The sequence below is a fragment of the Poecilia mexicana genome, unplaced genomic scaffold (assembly GCF_051168715.1).
Source record: "Poecilia mexicana isolate PSO_F unplaced genomic scaffold, ASM5116871v1 scaffold_21, whole genome shotgun sequence".
Taxonomy (NCBI): domain Eukaryota; kingdom Metazoa; phylum Chordata; class Actinopteri; order Cyprinodontiformes; family Poeciliidae; genus Poecilia; species Poecilia mexicana.
In genome coordinates, this window is record NW_028263390.1 from 3,797,074 (window position 1) to 3,819,443 (window position 22,370).

Genomic DNA, 22,370 nt, shown 5'->3' on the forward strand with positions numbered 1-22,370 from the left:
ATTACTTAGAATGACAGTACATTGGCTGTGTTTTCATTAACCATAAAATTGCACAAAATGATTTAATGGAAACACAGCAATTTCTGGTTGGCTGACAAATGATGAGGACCAAGTCTGAATTAAGAATATTTGTCATTTACATCCATCACTGCCATGATTTTTAATGACTTATCATGTGAACAAGCTCATTCAGATGTGATTTCAACTTAATTTCTTATTTAATGAAAACAGAGCTATTGCAAAACTGTGTTTTTTAGATGTTAGCAGAATATAGACAAAGATTTGCTGAACATAAACTGAACAGCTTATGTTCAGTTTTTGTTCATGTTGCAAAATAATTCCCAAATTTTTCCCCAACTTCACGATTGCACAATGTTGAGTCATATACAACCCCGATTAAAAAATAAACATTAAAAAAACATTCAAATTTGTGTTTTGGGAAAATGGGTAACCTTTACAGGAAATGTAAAAATGTATGAAAATGTGTTTGATTGTTTTTTCCTCTCTCTTCTTTTGATAACAAGGTACCATGAGGTCATCTTAAGGAACAAACCTCAGACTAACCCCAAGACGACTGACCGCTCCTGAAGGAGACGGCTTGATTTGGTAGACAAATGTCCATGGAAAACCTGAAGACACGGGTCCTGCCCTGAGCAGCCCGGCTGGCTTGGAGACGAGCCATGGATGCAAATGAGCTGCAAACAGAAGGCTGCGTCAAAAGAGCATCCAACCCTCCACCCAAAAAAAGCACCACCCTGCTCAGCATAAGCCAGCGTTGGAGACGATTGTTCACACTTACTGGGATTCTGATCGCTGATCAGCTGCTGGTAGATATGGGACTACATCCTTACTTGGTTAGCTAAAGTCAGAACATTTCATACTTTGGTTTTCTGTTAGACATTTGGAGCAAAAAAAAGGTAAGAGTTGCTTTAGATTGATTTCAATGACTTCATGGCATTTTTCACATTTTTTTTAAGAAATCTGAGTGAACATTCAATTTCATATCCATAGCAATATTAAAAATCATTTTCATGCTTGATCACTTATTCAAGTTGTTTAATGAACATTTCATTTGGTGTAATGCACTTTGACCTGTAGCAGCTAATGTACTTTTTTTAATAACTGAGATAAAGCTGCTTCAAGATATCATGTTCTGAGAGCATAGATTTATATGAATATATTTTAGTATTTTATAGAGGAAATGTGTTACTGTACTTGTTTTTAAGCTTTTTTTAATAACTGAAGAAGTGATGTCACACACAAAAAACTCCAACTTGTGCCATCGGACAGATTTCAGAAACAATGAGCCGCAGGCATCAACCCGACAGGAAAATGTTGTGGGTTAAAGGACGTGCTGCGTTTACAGACGTTTTATTGTGCTGGTTTTTTACAGCTGCTTCTGCGGGCAGAGTTTAGCAGTTTCCTGTATCAGACGAAGAAAAAAAAAAAAAGCACCAGTTTACTGACATTCATAGCTCAGATGCAAAGTAATGCAAACATGTTTGCTTAGGAAAATACTTGCCGCGCAACCTTCAATAGAAAAAAAAAAACAGATACCTGCTGATAAATTGTTTAAAAAAATGTCTGGGGTGAAAGAAGTTAAACGTAAACCAACATGTTTATGTTTTTCAAAACTGTTTTGAAAGCAGAAAAATCTTCTGCATTTATCTATATTTTTGTTGAGTATTTTAATCAGGATTTATGCAGCAACTCAAAGTCACAACAGTATGCTTTTTGTGACTTACAGTTTAAATTAATTTAATTTTAAAATTAATTTTGGATTAACTTAAAAATAAATGCAAATGATTTTAGTTGTGCTTTTTATTTGTGATAGCTTCTATAAACTGACTCGGAAGAACTGTTTTGTAATGGAACCCACATATAAGTTTCCTTCTTAAAAGAAAGTACAATTTGAGATGATACTGTATCAGAGGAAGGGCTAAAAGAAACACCCTCATATTAATGGTTGTATTAATATAACCATATTTCTTTGAAATTCTAAAGACTGCGAAAAAAAAAAAAAACAGACCAAGCAAGAAATGAAACTGCTACATAGAATGTTCAAACCTTTAGTGAATTGCAAGGGGAAAAAATGTAGAATAACAGATTTTTTTTAAGAGGTATGAAAGAGTGGAAGCAGCCTTTAGAAATGTAAATTTGAAAAATTACTAAATCTACAGAATGACCCAGGTGGGTTAAGCAGAAGTAGGGAGATAGATATATTCTTTAAATTCACATTTCTCATTAATATTTTCACATTTCGACTTCTTTGGTTGTAGAGGAGATCAACTTTTCGTCGTTATGTATTTCATATTTGCTCATTTCAATGTGATTTGACCTGCTCCTCTGGCTGCAGTTAGGAAGGGAAAATACTACATGAGATCTGCACTGTTTTTCTTTTTTAATTGGAAAACCCCCAGACACATAATTCCAGTGCACCTAGACTTGTCACAGTAACTTCACAAAAAAGTAAAACTGAAGCTGAGGTTATTTTTGAAAATTATTAGTAACTGTCATTACTGTGATATTTCAGGAGAATGTCTTTATTGTCTTTGTGAACACCAACAACTTTGTTTTTTTTAATGTAGTCGGTTACATATGTATGTTCTTGAACAAACCGTAGTGTTTGACAGGACAGGAAGAGTCCTCGTTGAAAATGATCTTTGAGCATTTTTAAAATCTTTTGTCTTTCTTTTCCCATCAGAGGAGCAATGTGGACCAAACATTTTCTTTTTCTGGTCGGTGCCCTGTGCATGTGCCAGGTAGAGACAACCTTCCTTCTCAAACTTTATATTTGTACAGCCTGATCTATTTTGCTCAGGAAAACATTGTAAGCCCAAGTCAATTCGACACAGATACTAATTATGGCGTTTTCTTATTTTTTGCCTTTGTAGGTTTTTTCGCAAGGTGAGAGAGTTGACAGCACAGTGGAGACGCGCAAAAACAAAACACATTTTTCACAAACACTACGACTCAAGATCTCTTTCTTTCTGTTCACTGTATAATTTATGAGTTCATCCCAAATAGACTGTCAATCTATTACATCAGGATGGGAACCTGTATCCTATCCGTGCTTGTCAACTCATCTTCTTCCTCTTTTATCAAGACATCTACGTTGCGGAGGTGATGGTAGAGAGCAACGTCACGCTGACGTCTGAGAGCATCCTGGCGAGTTGGAGGCCAACCGTTTCCCTCAGTGTGGGTAGTAACGTTGTGACAATCTCCAGCAGCGAACTGGTCGCAGGTATCCTATCTGAACAATGTTTTCCCCTCAGAGTTGTTCCAGCATGAAGTTAGTGGGCAGGCGGGAGCTTGTTGAACTACTAGTTTAGGAAAGTAGTGTCTGTTTGGAGTGAAAAACTGTTTTTTTTTTTATGTTATTTTATCTTTGTTAAAATGCAAACAGAAACTTGTTATGAAGTTTTGCATTTATTTTACCTGTTGGACCGAATATTAAACGATGAAATGTCTTGATGCGGAGATAGCCATGCAGTTCTCAGTGGGTGGTGTGTTAAAGTGGGTCACAGTTTGTTCAGGAACTCCTGCTGCATTTAGTCATGTTTGTACCACTGTTGCACCCGAGTGAGTCTGGTTGTTTTTGTGATCCTGATTATGAGAATTTAAAGCAGAAGCAGAAAACGTTCCAATTCTCGTCAACAAGTCGAGTCAAATTTATTTGTATCTCATTTCTGCAACAAGGAAGTTCAAAGTGATTGACATGACAAAAACACAGCACAACAAACAGAAAATCCAAAGACTTCTTATTAATCAAAGGCAATTCCAAACAGGCGGGTTTTCATTTTGATTTAAAGCACATGCGTCAAACTCAAGGCACGTGGGCCAAATCCAGCCCAACATAGCTTTTTATGTGGCCCTCTAGATTCTAGACTAAACACTAAGTGTACTTAAATATTATGCTATCAAATAAATCAATGCAGTTTTTATCTGTTTGCCAACAAATTATATCAATCTGTCCCTCGTGGTTCTTGAGAATTATTGTGGAAATTCACACAAAATCAACAAATCCACACTCTGTTTGGGAGTTTATTGCAGATTTTTCTCAAAAATTGTCAAAAACTTTTACCTGTACTAAACAGCTGCCTCAGCATTAGATGATGTCAGATTATATAGTCCACGATCTACACAGTGAGCCCTTGTACCGTCATAAACAAGTGCAAATATTTCTAAATTAGTATCATAAACACTTTGATTTTTATTGCAAAAAATGACAAAAAAGAATCACAAAATCCTGGAGGGACTGAAAAAATGTTCAACAATGTTATTTAATTGTAAGAATTCATTGTTTTTTTAACAGTTTGTGAACAGGTTTTATCAATACATTCAGCACAACCAGCCCTTTAAGAACATTCATGATTTTGATTTGGCCCAAAATGAAAATAAGTTTGACACACCTGATTTAAAGGAACTCTGTTTCGGCTTTTTTTTTCATTGTATTCTTTGCTTTTTGAGTCTTTGAATATTTCAATTTTACCAGTATTTGTTCTGGACTGGAAGTACTATCTCAAGTTCTTTTTTTTAATTGAATTGTACTTTTGTAAAAGCGTGAACAATGCAGGACTTCATCAGATCTCTCACATTTTTTCTCAAATGATTTTACGATGTGCTCTAAGCTAATGTTCTCGTACCTTTGGTGACAGAAATCTATATTCTGTGTCACTCTCTAGAATGCCTGGTTGTTGGAGAAGAATACAGCTGCAACTGCTCTAAAGGCTACGCTTGGAGCAACGAGGTCTGCTACAATTATGGCTGCTGTACTGAAGCTACATGTCTGAGAAACGTGTCCCAGGCTACATCCATTTGCGTTGAGAAATTCAACGGTAAGCGTTCGTCGAAGTCCTTCTGACAGTTTTTGAAAATTGTCCAGCTACAAGGAAGTCTTAAAGATTTTAACCATGCTACCTTTTGGATATGCTTTGATGTTGCATCAAACCTTTTTTTTTCATGGCAAAATTCATCTTCATTTTTGTCATTTGTTGGAAGTTGTCATCAATGGATCTGTACAGCTGACTGCAGGGTCCTGGACTTCCGCACAAACCACGATGGTATGCATCGCTCTAGTCTCAGAAGAGGTTAATTCTACATTCAGCTAAGTGTTAGAACTACTCTCTTCTCTCTGTTTAAGCTTGAAACTGGGCTGAGGATGATGAATGGCGTGGGATCCGTGAATATCACTGGGCCGAGGTTTGGACGATGCTGTCGTTTTGCTGACAAATACAACACAACCGATATTAGGAGATTTTTTTTTCCAAGAATGACTGTGATCAGAGTCTACTACACACTTTCACGTGGAAAAGTGAAAGTGTGTAGTAAACACACTTTCAGACTCAGATTTGCAGAGCTGTCTTTCCACATCTATAATTAACTCCAAAATTCAGAAGCTTATTACAAACTAATTGTAGATAATTTCTCTGTGCTCACGTTTAAATATAGAATTTTGCAACTATAAAAAAAAACACAAACAGACAAAGAGAAAGGAACCAAGGATGGGAAGAAAAACAGAAAGAAGGAATAATGGCAGGGAGGGAAAGGAATGGTTTAAGGAAGGGAATACAGATATGAATAAGAAAAGACAAAAAAGACAGCATAGGGAAGGAAGAAAGGAAGAAAGGGATTAAAGGAAGGAAGTAAAGCAGTAAATAATTATACTGAATATGTGCATTGTAAGCACATAGTCAGTTTGCCAGAAATTGCCGGTTCTCTGCCAAAAAACAAACTGTTTCCATTCACAGACATGTTTATTTTATCCATTATGTTTTCCAAATCCTCTGCAGATTGTTAGAGCCGGCCTTTGCTGACTTTCAGATGGATGTCTATGTCAGATTAGACATTCCTAAGCTTCAACAGATTCTCAATGGTCTGACTGTCAACCTATCATCGGCTCCAATTTACGTCGACACTAAAAGTCAGTAACTCTCACAGTTTCGTTTTCGTATTTCATGATCTGTGTGATGTCACTTTCAGGCCTTGTACACACATAGACATGTCTTCATAAAAAAAATAAATAAATAAATTAGAATTATTTTCCCGCATCGGTTACAGGAAAATGTTTTCATCCACGTGAACCTGCATAAATCCAGCCCTTAGCATTATTTTGAACATGCTAAACCCATAGGGGGCAGTGTAGCACAAAGCTAAAACCTGTGTCAGCCAATCAGATTGCTTCAAAATAATCACATCTTTCTTTTAGGAATTAACCATGGCACCAGGATGTTTGTTTGTGTAGAAAGATCTGAAGGTTAAACTGCTTTTAAATTGAGTATAAAATATAAAGTTAACAAAACACAAGATAGTGTCAATTGGGAATCATGTCAAAGCAAATATGTAGACTTGCTTCGACAAATCCACATATTTGGACTTGTCAAAGTATGTGGACTTTGACTGCAAATCTCCATTTTCATACGTACACACACAAACATAAATAGAGTTTTTTCAATTCGCCACTTTTGTCTGAGTTTTTATAAATAACAGTTTTTAGTTATGTCAAACTGAGTTTCTGTGTGGACGAAAGGCCAAAGCGAGTGAAAATGTTTCCAAAGATATCTGGCTATGTGTGGACTAGGCCAAAATGTGAAAATGATTTCTATTATGTTTAGTTATTTTGAAAGTGCACCGGATCAGTTCCTCACATCTCAACTGAGTGTCTGTTATTATTTTCTTAAAGCTTTCTATAATGTTCATTAGCAGTGGTACTTTTATCATAACGTTGTTTCTTGATTACTCAGGCAAAACGCTGCCCTTCCATGCATGGCAGAGGCACTTTTTGGGAGGTTGTAAACCAAAGAATGGAATTACTCCTGGACTGCTAATCTGACTGATCTTTCTGTCTTCTACTATGATATAGAAATGGTAAACGTCTCTGTCAAACCCAACGATACAGTGAAGTATGAGACCATACTTAATCTTGCCTGCGTAATGGAGGAAGCCACAGGAAGCGCTGGGTGGAACCTAAGTACACCATCTGAGCGCTTTTCGATCAATAAAGGCCTTCAAACCCAAATTACCACAACCTGTGTCAATGAAGAATACAAATCCTGTGTGGAACTTAATGTAACAAAAGTAACAGGTGTATGGACAGGCAAGTATACCAACCTTACCTCGATTATCTTAATGTTTAACTGAAACCAGCTTTGATATATAAGATGAGACTAAACTCAGTGTGTATTGTATGTAATTACTATGTAATCAAGTTTTCTAAAGGGAAAATAAACGTCATAATGAAGAAATGCTTCAGAATCCCAGACAGGTAGTTCACACGGGATGATGCAGTCTGGGCCTGCAGTATTATTTCAGTTCAGTCTCTTCTGCTGCCTGTTCACCTGATTTGTAGAGACATACAGGCCTTGAAAGGTGACAAAACGGGAAAACAGCATCTCTTAATGTAGCTAAAGAAAAACGTGGAAACAGAAAAGTCTATGTCCAAGGTTGATGAAATATTTTGAAACTTTACTGAATACAATTCAGTATGACCTCAAAATATCCCCATGGTGCACTGTTTTTTTTTTTTGTTTGTTTGTTTGTTTGTTTTTACTTTCCCAGTTATATTACAAAAGCATTAAGTACCATTTTATGTGTAAGTGTGGCTCAAACCAAAATTTCTCAAGCTATGTATGAGCAGTCATTTGAAAGAGAAAAGGTAAGACCTTGAAATGTATCTGTGTTTTCCCACTAGGTATATATGAGTGTGGATTTACAACTGGAACAATCAGACACACTGCCAGCATTCCCATAAAAGTAGCTCCCCTGCCAGATGTAATTACCATGAAGTTTAGCCCTATGATTGTAGATTGTTCTGGCAACAATCATTCTGTAAATATCATAGCAACTATCCCAAAGCCTGAAGAGGAATACAAATACCAATGGAGCTACAGTGGTGCAAATGATCCAAATGACAAAGAGACAAATGGTAAGATAATTCTACAGTTTTTTGTACATTTACTATTCTTAAACTTAAATCAACTTCCTGACAGAAACATCAATCTTTGTGTAGCAGGTAAAAGTCAAATAAGTTTCACTTACAACCGTCAGCTGGAATGTGAATATAAAGACCCACAACGTGTGCAAATCACTTTTATAAACAGCCTAAATCAGAAAAAGACTGCAACTGTGGAAATCCCTGTGTTTCGTGGTATTGAATCCTTTCAACTTGACACAGTTGACACAATACTTCTAACTTGCCTTTACATTGATTGACATTAATCCTTTTTTTTCTCAAGAAACTGCAAAATTCTGCAAAGAAGAGACTCTCAACAATGAGATTTGGCTAAAAACTCCGGCTGATGTGACATTGATTAATCAGACTTGTCCACCAGGCAGGGTTGGGTTCAAGTCACGTATATGTGATAAGGAGGGAATGTGGCAAGATGTTTTCTCCAAATGCATCAGTGAGGAGCTGAGCAAAGTTACAGACGCAGCTAACGTGAGTTTGGATTTACCCACACAGAATGTCACACTTATCTAGCCACTGAGAAGACATGACTTAATGCATATGCTTTTTATTAGACTTTCAAAATATCAACCAACCATGTTTGCAAATTGCAAGGCTTGAAGATATTAAGCAGTAGCACCTTCCTTTATCTTTTCACCACTAAGGACGCAAAAGGAAAATCATAATTTCTGCAGGTTTTACATACTAATATTTGCTTGTCCATTGCTGTTGATGTTTTTTCTAGAATTTTCTGAATGGACTTGGAGCCACACAGGAAGTGGCTATGGACATATTTGAAGGAGTCAAGAACAGCTCTAGTTTAAGTTCCGATGGCTCTGGTGATGACGTTGCTGACATTGGTGCTTCCATTGGCATTATAGGAGTGATGGCCAATGCTTCAGTCAACATTGTTCTGAATGAGGATGTGTTTCCTGTAAGATCATTAACTGTTGATATTCAGTTTCAGTGTAAAACAACACTAATGCACTACTCTAAGTATTTTTTTCTTCAAATGTTTTTATGTCTACACCATTTTTGAGATGTCGAGGCACAATCATCACACTGATTGCTAAAAAATGCATGTAATTTTTAGTAAATAATATGATCTTCAAAATGATGATATAAAGTAGGTAATATCTACAACTAAATGTCATTTGGAAAATATTCACTTTAAAGAGTCCATTAGCAGTTGTGGGATACATTGTCTTGCTAGCCACATAGATCAAATATTAGATTAACTCCAACTTACTCATACTATCAGAAATATGAGTTAATTTCAGCTACCATTCTTATGCTATTCTCAAACTGATAATGTACTAACCTGATTACCACATAACATGCATGTGTGTTTTCCTAATATCTTACAGGATTTAGTCGATGCAGCCAGCAATATGGTCAACTCAAGCTGGAGTGCGGTAAATGACACAATTCGTCACGGCATGTCTGCAAACTACCTTTCCAGTGTGGAGACTTTGGTGAAGAACATCAATATCAACACCAGTGAGGGTTTCAACAGTACAAACCTGGAGCTCAAATTCTGCTCAAGTGATGACTGCAGCATTAATGTGTTTGGCATTGATGTCAATTTGAACAAGACCAATGGAACCATGAAAACCATGGGTGTGAAGAATCTGATGGAAAAAATGAAAAACGACAAGTTCCCAGGCAGAAATCGCAGCAGCATATTGCTGTCAGCCACCCTTGTAGGTAACAATGATTCAGATATTAAGATTAAAATGTTCTTCCCTGACGAGCAACCAACCGCCACAGAACGTCTCTGTGTCTTCTGGGACACAAATAAAACAGACTGGTCCAGTGAAGGCTGTATTGCCAATGTCACCGACGACAACCAAACACTCTGTGAATGCAACCACCTCACTTCTTTCTCCGTCCTCATGTCCAAAAGCGCCAACGTCAAGGATTCCTCGATCCTTGACATGATTACAAACATTGGACTGGGTGTGTCTATTTTCTCCCTGCTGATCTTTCTTTTCGTCGAATCCCTGGTGTGGTCAGCGGTGACGAAGACGAACCTGTCGCATTTCCGTCACACAGCCGTGGTGAACATTGCCGTGTTCCGCCTGCTCGCAGACTGCAGCTTCTTGGCTTCGACTGAACCCACAAAGCTCTCCGACACCTGGTGCTTCACCTTCACCGTCTGCAAGCACCTGTTTTACCTGACGATGTTCTGCTGGATGCTTTGTCTGAGTGTGATGCTCGTCCACCAACTCATCTTTGTTTTCAGCCCAGTCAGGAAAAGAGTCTTCATGTACCTCTCCAGCATTGTAGGCTATGTTGTACCAATTGCACTAGTGGGAACCAGCTATGTGTATTACAAATACAAAGAGCAGGATTACTATGATAGAAAATCCTGTTGGTTAACGTATGTCCGGCTGTTAGAGGGCTCCATTCACGCATTTCTTCTTCCTGTGGGTACCATTATTTTGTCAAATCTCTTCTCCATGGTGGTTGTCATTGTCACCTTGGTGAAGACCTCTGTACCAGACAGCAGCAAATCAGATGACAAGGACACAGCCAAGAGCATTCTCAAAGTGATTGTCTTTCTAGCTCCCGTCTTTGGAGTAACATGGATCATCGGCTTTGCTTTACTCATGCTGGACGGAAACAACCCCTTGTATGAGGTTGCAGAGTACGCCTTCGTCATCCTCAATTCTTTCCAGGTAATTTAATATGCAACTCTCAAGCCTCTTTCACATCATTGTCGATCCGTGATCTTCACGTGCTTTGTACACCTTACGATCAACTGAAAGAAATCAAGAAATAATGGGCGAGGGAGGGGTTGAAAAGAACACATAAACAATACACCCCTTGGCTAATAGGTGAGCACAAAACCAGGATCTGATGCAAATAACACGACAGAGATGGTCCACAACAATTTTGCTTGTGCCTATAGCCCTGAATGCTTTCCTCTCAGTTGATAGAACAACAGGGAGTTGCTAGCTTGATAAAAAAAAAAAAAAAAAAACAGCTCCTCTTTCTTCGCTTTGCTTTGTACAGAATGTCTGGACCCTGGGATGTTGAGGAATGATTGCTTGCTGTTGAAGTTTTATTTTACCCAACCACTATGGTTTGGTCATGACGCATGTAATGTGACAGTTCAATGCTGTGAATTGCCTGAGCTGTAAACAACCATCTTCCACTGCGAAGACAGAAGTGCCGATCCGAGCGTGGGGCTGTTAATGATAATTAAATATTTAGAAGCGCCAGTGATCTCAGAGTATTGTCCTGACACTTAAGGCCTTTAGTTGCTCGCGTATTTTTTGTAGAACCATGATGTGAAATGGGCTTCAGTTGGAGTTGTTATTAAACCAAACATAATAACAGTTTGGCAAATTTTTGTCCTTAGGCAAAAATTGCCCAATTCAAACATAAACTTGCAGTCAGTAGTATACATAGTCATATTGACAAATATTTACAGGATCCATTTGACAAATGTTATGTGTGTGCCTTCTCTTTCCATTGTAAGACCAGGTTAGCTGTGCTTTGGGTCATATTCTGAACACAAATCTGTTTCCAAGGTTCAGCCATGTTACATAAAGTAAAACTGTCTGGGGTAGTTAAGAACAACAGTTGAACAGACCAGGCTGATCTTAACAGGAAGATGCAGGAACATCAGTAAAGTGACATAACCACGGACTGAAAGACAGGCCTATAAACCCAACATGAAGGTGTGGGAGGCTGAAATCTGCAGCTGTCCACACAGACAAGTCAAATATTTTCAAGGAAAACATTGTATAGATTAGAAAAACTCCATATTAAATTAGAACCTTAACAGTTAGTTTTCAAAAGCCATTGAAGATGTATGTTGTATCATTGACTTATCCCAAATAAAGAATGTTTTCAATGAATAGCTAAAGAGCCAAGTAAACATGACATTCATATTGATGAAGTCAGAACTGTACATATCTTCTCCTGTAATCTGATGGTAAATAAGCAAATCAGCAAACAGTGAGCCACTATATTCACAAAGAGCCCAAAATAACATTTCGGAAAGAGCTTTTGCATTGAATATAAGGTACATGCACACCTGCTCGTAAAAGTGTGAATATCCCTGTTAAAATTTCATTTTTTCCCAGAATGACTTTCAAACTTATTCCGACACAATTCAAATGAAGCAAAATGTTGGACACCCTTAAGCCAGTGCTGTGCTTTGCTCAAACACTTTGATTCAGTTTTCTTAAATTGTCACCAAAATCAATTGGATACATCCAAATAGAATATAATATCATCTAAAGAGGACAGTGAATCAGAAATGTCCTCACTATCGGAATCATCTACCTTATGTCTTTAATAAGGTAGATGAGGAGACTAATATTACAATATACAGAATGCCTATAGCCTAACAAGCCCCCAAAAGTCATGGTCAAAATTTAGCAAAAAGGTCTTTCAACTAAGCTTTAACCTGAAGACATCTCCATGGAAGCAGCCAGATTGTCAACCCCCTATTTGATTGATTTGTTTAAATTTAATTTGAATTGTACAGGATACAAACACCACTAAAGGTGAAAAGGTTGAAAAACTGTTTTGCAATTTCATGTTTAGTTGAGATGATTCTGAAACTCAGCTGCTGTATCTGTCAGATCAGGAGATCATATCAATCATTAATTATGTCTAAACGGCATGGACAAAATGTAAGGGACAGCTAATTTTGTGATTATAAACCATTTTTAACAGCCTGACACTCAGGAAGAGTGAAGCAGATTTCTCGGTCAGATGACAGGGAACCCGAAACCATGGAAAAGGAGGGGAAAAAAGCACGGTCTACTCAACACCCTTTCAACATTTTACATTAGTAATGTAAAATGTCTGCATTACCAGAAGATAGGAAGCACGTCATGTACATAGTGGGCTAAGTGATAAAGAAGAAAGCAAAAATACAGGATTAGTTTTAAAGGTGGTGGCTCCTTATAGAAATCTTGTAAAATATGCTTTTGCTTTTCTCTTTCAGGGTCTTTTCATTCTGCTAACAGGTTGTGTGGGAGAGCAAAAGGTAGGTTTGTCTTTTAGACACTTTGCTTTGTACTTCTTAATTTATTGAAAACATAAAGGTGAAATGGAACCAAAAAATAAAACCAGCGACTCTGAAGTACTGAAGTACAGTCCCCTGTATGGAAAGACTTTTTTTTACTATCATTCTGTCTGTGTTATCCCCAGGTGAGGCAGGAAGTGATTAGAATCATAATGGTAAGTAGTCGATCAGCTGGAAGCTATGATATGATGGAAACACCCAGAAGAAATCACTTTGTTTTTGGGGTCTTTCCTCAGGCAAAAACTGGAAAAGACACTGATAGTACCAAGAAACTGACTAATAGTTCAACTACACTCTACACAAAAGACAAATGATAAAGGTAAGATCTCCTATACATGGTCTATTATTGACTTTCAATTTGAGATTAAAAACTAATGTTCCTGAATGTAAAGCTTAGGAGAATGGTATAAGTTATAAAAGTGTTCAGGGTGTTGATAAATCAGCCAGCTTCATATGCTGATCTATATGGTGATTCAGTTTAACCCTGTTCCAAAGTTGTGAATCTTTAAATGGTAACACAACCATCATGTTTGCTGTACAGTTTTTGGGGGAAGTGCTATGATGTGGAACTATATGAAGTGATCTCCAACATCATGGCCCCAACACCTGTTGATGGACTAAGATTCCTAATAAACAGGTTTTACAAGAACAGTATGTTTAGGTACTTCAGGTCAATTTACCCACTAAATATTAACCCCAATCATACATACTACATACTTTCAAACCTGTTGTACACATTATATATGAATTTGTCTTGTTGTTCTCCAATATGTTAATGAAATATAAAGACCAATACATATTTAAATGCTTAAATATCATGTTAAATCAGCTGTACATTTCTATCTTGACTCGTGATCAAACCAAAATTACTTAAATTGACTTCTTGCTAGTAAATGATCTCATATAGTCACATTTTATTACATTTAAATTATTATAATGTTTCTTTATTATTTTTATATTATCACCTTTTCTCCTCTGATTTTGTTTTCGGACTTGCTACTATGGCCTGACATTCAACAGTTGTTTTTGGTAACTTAAAACACTCCCTCTACCTGAAGGTGTCATTTAGCTGTTTGATAATTGAAACCAAAATAATATTCCTAAATGATTCCATCTAGTAAAAAACTATAATGTCAGCTGTCTGGAAGTTTTTCCTGTAGTGAATACCACAAACAGCTTTTGTTTTTAAGGAAACTCATTGAGAACAATGCTAGCATTGAGAGTTAGCATGTTTGTTGGTAAAGTTAACAGCCTACTGAAGGCTACCAGAGCAGATAAGAGCTGAACTACTTGTCAAGCTAAGACTGTGGAAATATCAGAATGACAAGAAATAATATTTTATTACTGTAACTAAAATTGTTTAATTTTCTTGTTTAGCTTCATAAATGTCCTCCTTCACCATCTACACCAGTTTTAAAATTTTTACACATCCTTGGCTCATTAATTTTAGCTAACACTATTTTGAAAATGTAACTTCAAAGCTTCATGTTGAATTTAAAACTGGCATTTAGCCTTCAAAACATCAATACTTCCCACCAAATTATGTTTCAGTGTACATGAAAAACATTGAAAAAGCAGGACTGGTTTGTGACATAGAAGCCAAGGTGAATCATGACAGTTAATAAAAATTAGATTGAATAAAACTCTGGCATTCAGCATTTTGAAACCTTGCACAGACACTCCAGATGACAGGCTTCCATATTTTTTTATAACATCACATACAGTTTTTCTAGAGAACTTGATTTGCATTGGTCAGCCTGCTCAGCATGTACCATATTATAAGACTATATTATGTGGCTCATGGGGGTAATCTTTGGTTAAGAAAATAATGTGGCACAGTAAACACCAGAGCAATGCAAACTACAGCACTGCTGGTTGGACCAACTGGCAGAAGGAGGGACAGCGCTGGAATGTCTAGCAACTGGACGCCAAATCAAGTTTAAAGACACGGTGGTCCACAACTTTTCCTTAGGTTACCCTGGTACCATCTCTTCTGTATTTGGTTATAAATAAGCTAATAACTTCATCTTTTGCTAGCTATCCAGTCTGATCTTGAAACAATAACACAATCAGTTCAACATGCTAGTGTTTTTCATCTTTAAGAGTTACCAAAAAAATCAACTTAGCTTTACAGATTACCATCTAATTAAAGGAGTCAGTTGGCAACACACTAACATTTTGAACTTCTAAAGTTTATTCTCTGATCTTAAATGTTGCCATTTGTGTGCCTCAGACAGTGGAAACAGAAAGCAGCTCTGGTGACCGCAGCGCCCCCCTGTGATCCAGGAGAAAACACTTCTTGAAGTTTGCAATGTGGTAGATTTTGATCTGTAGACTCTTCCAAATGTGTAGCTGGTTTCTCTAAGAACATAATCAAAACCCAGTCAAGTAGAAGACTAATGATTAGCAGTGAGTTGGTGATATTTACAAAATGATGCATATATACTGTAGAAGTACATTCCATATGTGTCACTGACCAATGAGACAAGCAACCCATTTAAATAACCAATATTTTCTTTAGGTTTAGGGTCAGTGTGGAGCTTTTATTTATTATAATTTTAATTAAATAACGCAAATAGTGAAAAGTGACTGTTTAACTGTAAACTGCATGCTTCTCAGTACAAATAGCAACCTTCATGCAAATTTTTGCATTCTGTTCCAAACCAATGTATATAGAACAAAGTACAATTTTATCAAGTCTGATTGTGATCGGTTTATTTAAAAAAGAAGTTAAGATAGTTTGACGAACTACAAGCTGTAAACAATACTTGTATATTTCTGTATGTATTAGAAGTTATAGTGAAATAAAGATGTTTAGAAACTCAAGCGCCATTGTACATTTTTATTCGCTAAATCCATTACCATGGCAACATGTGCTACTAAAATAATATTATTAAATTAATTTAGTTGACTAAAGCCTATAATGCAACAGAAATTATTGCACACCAAATGAGTGTGTTGAAACTACTTCTGCTAAATTATCTACTGGTATCATTGTTCTCAGTGTTTTCCGTCTCTACTAAGAATGGAAGAGTTCATTTTTTAATGTAAAACATTTCCATATTCCATCACTGGTCCAATCTTTTGTTGTGCTAAACGAGAACCCGTACATTTTAAAACGGGTTGGTGTGAGATCTCCTGATGACAGTGAAGATGGTCAACGTTAGAACCACAGTTCCTGCAGCACCACCGATGAGAGCTCCCAGGATGCCTCTGTCTATTTTCACTTCCTCACACCTCGGGCCAGAGTAGAAGGTGGTCTGGGTTGTTGCACACCTGGGAAGAGAGACAAGACATTTCCGTTCATATGTTAATGCTTTCTCCTCTTCTCGTTTTCCACCTTGAGCTGATGTCATTAAGGGTGTTTTCACACCTGATAGTCTGGTCATTTGTTATATTCTCAACGGGTGTGGTTCGAGCGCTGCTGTCGAATGAACCAAATCCTTTGAAAAACTTGCTCACCCTCTCGCCTCTGGTGGCGCTGTACCAATAACTACTTAAATGACTCAAAAATCCCTGAAGAAGACACAAACGCAACTTTCTAAACAAAAACGGTGGTATCAGATTTTAGCGGTTGTCTTTTGTCATTGGCAAAACATCACCAGCCATTTCTCCCGCTAGACTCAAGGGTTTGTCTTGGTTGTATTTACCCAGAATGCCTTGCTTTCTGGGTAAATACTAAGGGGGTTGACCAAAGACTGAGGTAGACCAGAGTTCACTTTTTTTGGTCCACATCAGAGTTCAAGTCAAACCTCCCCAAATGAATCACTTTGTAAACAAATGAACCAGAGTTTAATTAAACCGGACTAAACAGGACTAGTGAGAATGGAACGCAGCATAAATAAGACTACACTGTGGACATTATATCAGTTTTGCATACCTGGTTGGTAAGAATAACAGACAAGTAGTTGTGGCAACAGAGACACAAAAATACCCTTAATTTGTTTAAAGTCAGCCTAGGCTCCTGCTACAAAATGATCATGTGGAAATAGATCAAGCTTCTTTAGACATTCAGTTCTCAAAAGCCACTGTCCTGTTTTTTTAGAGCCAATCCTGCTCTAATTCATCTAAATCAAATGAGAATTTCTAAGCATATTCAAGTGACATACAATTTTTTTAAAGGTTTTGTAGGCTCTAGTGACCTTTATTTGAAAGTGGTTAGCCAAGAGAGTGGATAATCAGAGAGGGGGAAGACATGCAGCAAATGTCACTAGGGCGGAACGCAAACCTGCGATGGCCATGTGGAGGACTAAGGTATCCATATGTGGGTTGTGCTTTGCCCCTGCACCACCACAGCACCCATACAAATGTTTTAATATAATATGATGTCATAGATTTGTTCATGTCAAATTTGAAAAAGTCATATAGGTCCACACTGGTCCTGTGTTAGTGGATTGGTATCCAATCAAGAATTCTCTTTTTTCACTTTAATACTCATGAAGACAATTGTATTGTATTGTATTGTATTGAGGCAAGAAATTTCCAGAAGTAAACAATAACATGCAACGTCTATGAAAATAATCATACAACAATTTCTTCCTTGTTACAGGATTTGCACTAAGACTGGATTTAGTCTATGATGCATAAAAAACCTCAACAATTCTGATTCTGATTAAAGCCAGATTTTACTTCTCATGCTTTTCGGTGGCCCTAATCCTCTTCTGTGGGTAACTGAGTGGGAACAAAATATGGCTGCATGAACACGGATGTTGTACCTATCCAACATGAAAGCACAAACCTGCACAAGGCTTTGCCTCCAGCCTCCACACACACGCCTCCGTTCAGGCAGAAGTTAGGGTGGCAGGGGTCAGCGGCGCGCGGCTTCCTGTGCTTTGGGGCTTCCTGTTTCATTTCCACCTCATGACCTTCCTTCTTGTCTGGGAGGCCTCTGCCTTGTACGGAGCGCTCCACTAGTACTTCAGTCTTGATTAGGTGGGTCAAATCTGATGGAATGACATTCTGATAAACATCTTAGACGTGTCAGAAATATACACCTCAGAAGAAATGTGCATTTTCCATCCTAACCATTGAAGTCAGCGGTTATGATGAGGTCATCATTCTTGAGGAAGCTCCTCCGCTGTAGTTGGTTGTGGGATATGAACGTGCTCCAGCCGTAATCCTGACCCCGGTAGCACCGGCAGCTCTCGTCCCAGACTGCATCAGACGTGGCGGTCGGCTTGTCCCAGCGGGTGTTATTGTCTAAGTGAAAAATTGGTAAGGAAAAGGAAATCCAGGTTAGACTTCTCAGAAAATCTTCATGCTTTATTAATGTTAGACGACAATTTCTTTGAAGGAACAAAACAAAAGTGAAAGGTCAATTAGTGCAATAACCAACAACTAAAATTTAAGGGATATGGTTTTGAGAGTTGTGAAAGCACCGCTTATCAGATAAACAGGCATTTTTTACTTGCTTGGAGAGTCATGAACCAGCAGTACATTGAACATTGCAAATTTCTGCCTACCTGAGGTGAAGCTTCTTGTGGAAGACATCCTCAGTGTGACATCTGGGTCCTGATCCAACGCTACAATGGTGGCCTGCCTGTTTTCTGCAGGCCACTGCATCACTCCGTCATTTTCCCCACTGCAGAGATGCAACGTAGCGCCGATGTAATCCGGGTATTCGCTCTCTCTTCCATTCGGGTAGACACTGACCCCGAACGAATAGCCCTCTGCGTTATAAACGCATTTGCTCCTTACAGACGTGCCGACGGGAGTTGTGGCGAGAACGCCAGTGAAATTGCGGATTTGCCAGACAAGACTGGGACAGACGGTCTCAGTGAGAGTGATGTCATCGATTAAGATGGCGCCAGAGGAGCCGGCCGATCCTCTGATTCCTTGGAAGATGTAACGGAACTTTTTGGACATTTTAAGATTCACGTGAGCGATTTTCCAGGCATCATCGCCGTCGCCTAAGAAACAAACATAAACAAGTAGTTATTAATCCTTTGGTTACTTTTATCAGTCATGTATTAATCCTAATCACTAGACCTTCCTAATTTAACGCAAGTTCATTTTTAAGAAAACACACCTGTGATAGTGTGGATCTTCCTGATGGTGTTCACGGCTCCCATCCCATCATCACTTCTGATCCAGATCACCAGATTGTCTCCGGCTGCTCCAGTCATCTTGTAGAAGAACTGGAGACACTGTTCACTTCTCTTTGGATAGAGGATGCGTGACTCCAACAGGGCGGTGCTGCCCACTGCACCGGAAGAAGTGTCGAACTTCATAAAGTAGCCAGAATCTGAAAGAGATCACGCTTCAGTAAATGACAAATGTCATTTACTGAAAACTTCAGTGTTTTTTTTTTTATTTTGGTTTAAGATTTTCTTTATGACTATGAAACCTCGGCAGTACCTCTACAACGTCCCTCCAGAGTATGATCCCTGTTGCTTGGGCTGCTCAGCGTCTGGACCCAGTCTGTGTTGTCGTCCTCATTCTGGATCATTCCACAGATGTTTATGAGCTCAAAAGAGCACTGATCCAACAGAGTATGTGTCTCAGCTGAAACATGTTTGATATCAAACAAAATCTTAATAAAGGTGAAAATTCTCAACATCCATATAAAATCCAAAGGTCACCACAGTTAACTGTAACCTTGGAAAACTTGTGCTTTCTTTTAAAAGACTTAGATCCTTTAAGATATTACTCATCCAAAAAAAAATTAAAAAAAATAAAAAACCCAACAACAACAAAGGCAAATCTGTAATGTGTGATAAAGTAATAAAGTAGAAATACCCACCACAGTCATACATGCGGTTGAGCCTGGTGATGTCTACTTCGCTGAAGTCCAGCCGTTGACCAATGACATCATTAAAGTACGGTATAGTGGTTGTAATTGTGGGGATGCTTTCATTCTTATTAAAGGAAAACGGTCTGTAGTGCATGATGGACTCATAATCATACGGTGTGTTCAAATCTGTGATGAAGTCATCTTCATATTTGTTGAAATTGTGTCCCTTCCCTATAAGGAAAAAGCTACATTATCACCAACATGAAAGTATAATCATTAGATAACTGTAGAAAATACACCATTTGTATATGTGGAAGTAATATTTAATACATTTTTGAAAGCTATTAAATTACGGCACAAAATAAGTGCCTAATTTGTGACAATTACACGGACACAAAAATATATTTTCATTTTAGTTTTGCTACTCTGAAATATATAGATGCACCAATAGTATGGAAAAGTGTGTTGAAATCAACAATCAATCTTTAACTTCTTAGAAAATAGTATCTGAAGTGATATATGGCAGCACAGATAAACTAGAGCTTTAAAATCAACCAAGAAATTCAAGTTTGTGGTTTGGAAACATTCAGGTTTTTCATTCAACTACAAATATGATGGACTAAGAAGCATGACTAGAACCAAAGTTTTACTTCAGCATTTTTCAACAGTTATAAAGTACAGAGCTGGAATAAATAACTGGGAACAGTATGGTCAAAACTAAATATTTGTGTACCAAAATAGATATTTATTTTCCATATTTAATTGTATTTAATTTACAAACTAAATATTTAGCTCATAACTAAATATTTATGAGCTAGCTTGCTGATAAGCGGAAGTGAAATATCAAAATAAAAGCTGGGGTTTTTTCGACTGTAAACACCAATTGGAGGACTGAATCACTTCAGTTGTCGCTCAAATAGGGGTTTCTTTTAAAATATATAATCCATTCTTTTCTTCTCAACATGTCCAACATGTTAGCTAAACACTGTTTTAACAGCTAACTCATGTATCTAGATGACAAGCCAGAATACTTCTGATTTATGTTTTATTTAGAGCTATCAAACTTTTTATACAAACAGCATAGTCATATTCATACAAATTTTCCCTTACGACGGAATAAGCACAAATTCTTCAACTTTGATAGATGCCCATTTTGATACATATTATTTTAAAGTTATATGAAAAGAATTGCCAAAGTCGAAAACATCTGACCTAACATAAAGTTCATCCAAGTCATGACAGCCGTTATCATTATATGGCGATAATCGTTTTAAAAGGATCGAAAATGGCAGCCATCTTGAAAACTGACAGTCATCCTGAAATTCACGAGGCTAAAGGAAAATGTGAAAAATATGTAACGTAAGCAAACAAATTTTTATGCTTGTATCCACACTTCAAATATTTTTACAGTAACTCGCTGCCACAAAAGTAGCTTTACTGCAATAGTTCTCCCAGTCAGCTGTACTGAAATTCACCAACTGGTTTTCAAATGGCCACTCTACGCTTGACTGAATGTGAAATTAAAACAACAGACACCCACCTTCTTCAATCTCGTCCCACCAGATTTTGACGTAGTCATCTCGGTCTGAACGGGACTGCTCATGGTAGAAGCCCAGCGCGTGGAGAAGCTCGTGTTGCACTATAGCCTTGGTGTCACACCGGGCTCCAATGGACACGTTCTGGCCTGTCCCGTCGTCTCCAACGTAAGACCAGCAACTGCAGGGTTTACAGAGAAAGCAGTAAGTACGTTTCTGTTTCTCTTAAGTTTTATTTAGCTATTGGGCAAATGAGCATCTTGGTATCTATGTATTACTTAATGACTGGCCCATAAAAGTTAAGCAACAACCTAGCCAGCTACAAAGCTAGTCCCTCACCCAGAGAGCTTGACGAAGGAGATGTAGGTGGATTCTCCCTCATAGGGTTTAAAATCCACGCAGGATCTCAAGCGGTATTCCTCAAACGCTTGAAGAATTACACCCTTAGCGTTCAGATCTAAATCAAAAAGGAAAAAGGAATATTTTTCCTTTTGTGTTTCATCAAATTATGACAATTTGTGCAACGTGTACAAATGTGTACCTAAGGAATCAGTTAGGATGTAAGGTATGGGAAACTTCCATCTTCTTGTTTGATCAAGGATGGCGTTTCTTTTTGGCTACAGAACACCGTGCAAGAAAAATCAATATCTGACTTATCGACAAATGCTTTCTACACATCCTCTCCGCTCACTTACATTGACAGCAATGTCTCCCTCAAACAGATGTGTCAACCCTGAAATGTCGGCAATAAAATGAAAGTTGTGTGTTAGGTAGTGGAAGTTATTTAGACCACATGTGTGCAGAGAAAATCAACACAGAATACCTCTGTTAATTTCAAAAATGTCATCTCCAAGTTCACCGGCGTCTGCTTCATCATCTACAGGATAAAACCAGTGTTACATCCCCAGAAAAGTATCCAACAAATTGCCTGATTAATGTGGACGATTAGACACCAACCGGTTATTGTCGGAGCAGCCTGCACCTAGCACACAACGAGAAGGTCTTCTCAATCCAAAATGCTCAGCCAAAACTTTACTTTCAACTTTGTATAGAAAAGTGGGATTCATTACCTTTAAAATGGCAAAAACACCGATCAGAACAGCAATT

The 22,370-nt window shown here is 37.8% G+C and overlaps 2 protein-coding genes across 2 annotated transcripts; one reads left to right on the forward strand and one right to left on the reverse strand.

Annotated features, from left to right (window-relative positions):
• The first annotated feature begins 698 nt into the window (after positions 1-698).
• Positions 699-15,821, forward strand: adgrf3b (adhesion G protein-coupled receptor F3b). The gene is made up of 18 exons (XM_014973635.2): positions 699-917; positions 2,705-2,762; positions 2,895-2,907; positions 3,107-3,244; positions 4,686-4,838; positions 5,002-5,063; positions 5,144-5,202; positions 5,793-5,923; positions 6,863-7,096; positions 7,691-7,924; positions 8,009-8,146; positions 8,235-8,437; positions 8,691-8,879; positions 9,313-10,626; positions 12,915-12,956; positions 13,121-13,150; positions 13,232-13,314; positions 15,229-15,821. Exons 2-17 carry the CDS (start codon positions 2,712-2,714, stop codon positions 13,307-13,309), a joined length of 3,069 nt encoding a protein of 1,022 aa, XP_014829121.2. The 5' UTR covers positions 699-917; positions 2,705-2,711; the 3' UTR covers positions 13,310-13,314; positions 15,229-15,821.
• A 112-nt stretch (positions 15,822-15,933) lies between these two features.
• mep1a.2 (meprin A, alpha (PABA peptide hydrolase), tandem duplicate 2) lies at positions 15,934-22,137 on the reverse strand. Its single transcript, XM_088002259.1, has 11 exons — positions 22,123-22,137; positions 21,805-21,880; positions 21,603-21,720; positions 21,269-21,444; positions 19,738-19,959; positions 19,353-19,499; positions 19,024-19,239; positions 18,458-18,904; positions 18,021-18,194; positions 17,734-17,938; positions 15,934-16,271 (listed from the first exon to the last, which is right to left on the reverse strand). The coding sequence occupies exons 1-11, from the start codon at positions 22,135-22,137 to the stop codon at positions 16,109-16,111; spliced, it is 1,959 nt and encodes a 652-aa protein (XP_087858385.1). The 3' UTR covers positions 15,934-16,108.
• Positions 22,138-22,370: the final 233 nt, after the last annotated feature.

Bases quoted from the DNA above. Each gene is read 5' to 3' on its own strand.
- adgrf3b (XM_014973635.2), top strand. From the start codon at position 2,712: ATGTGGACCAAACATTTTCTTTTTCTGGTCGGTGCCCTGTGCATGTGC. The intron at 3,245-4,685 runs GTATCCTATCTG...GTCACTCTCTAG, and splicing joins CAGCAGCGAACTGGTCGCAG to AATGCCTGGTTGTTGGAGAA. The intron at 7,097-7,690 runs GCAAGTATACCA...TTTTCCCACTAG, and splicing joins AGTAACAGGTGTATGGACAG to GTATATATGAGTGTGGATTT.
- mep1a.2 (XM_088002259.1), bottom strand. The intron at 19,960-21,268 runs GTGGGTGTCTGT...TTTTCCTTATAG, and splicing joins GTGGGACGAGATTGAAGAAG to GGAAGGGACACAATTTCAAC. The intron at 19,500-19,737 runs GTGGGTATTTCT...AACATGTTTCAG, and splicing joins CAACCGCATGTATGACTGTG to CTGAGACACATACTCTGTTG.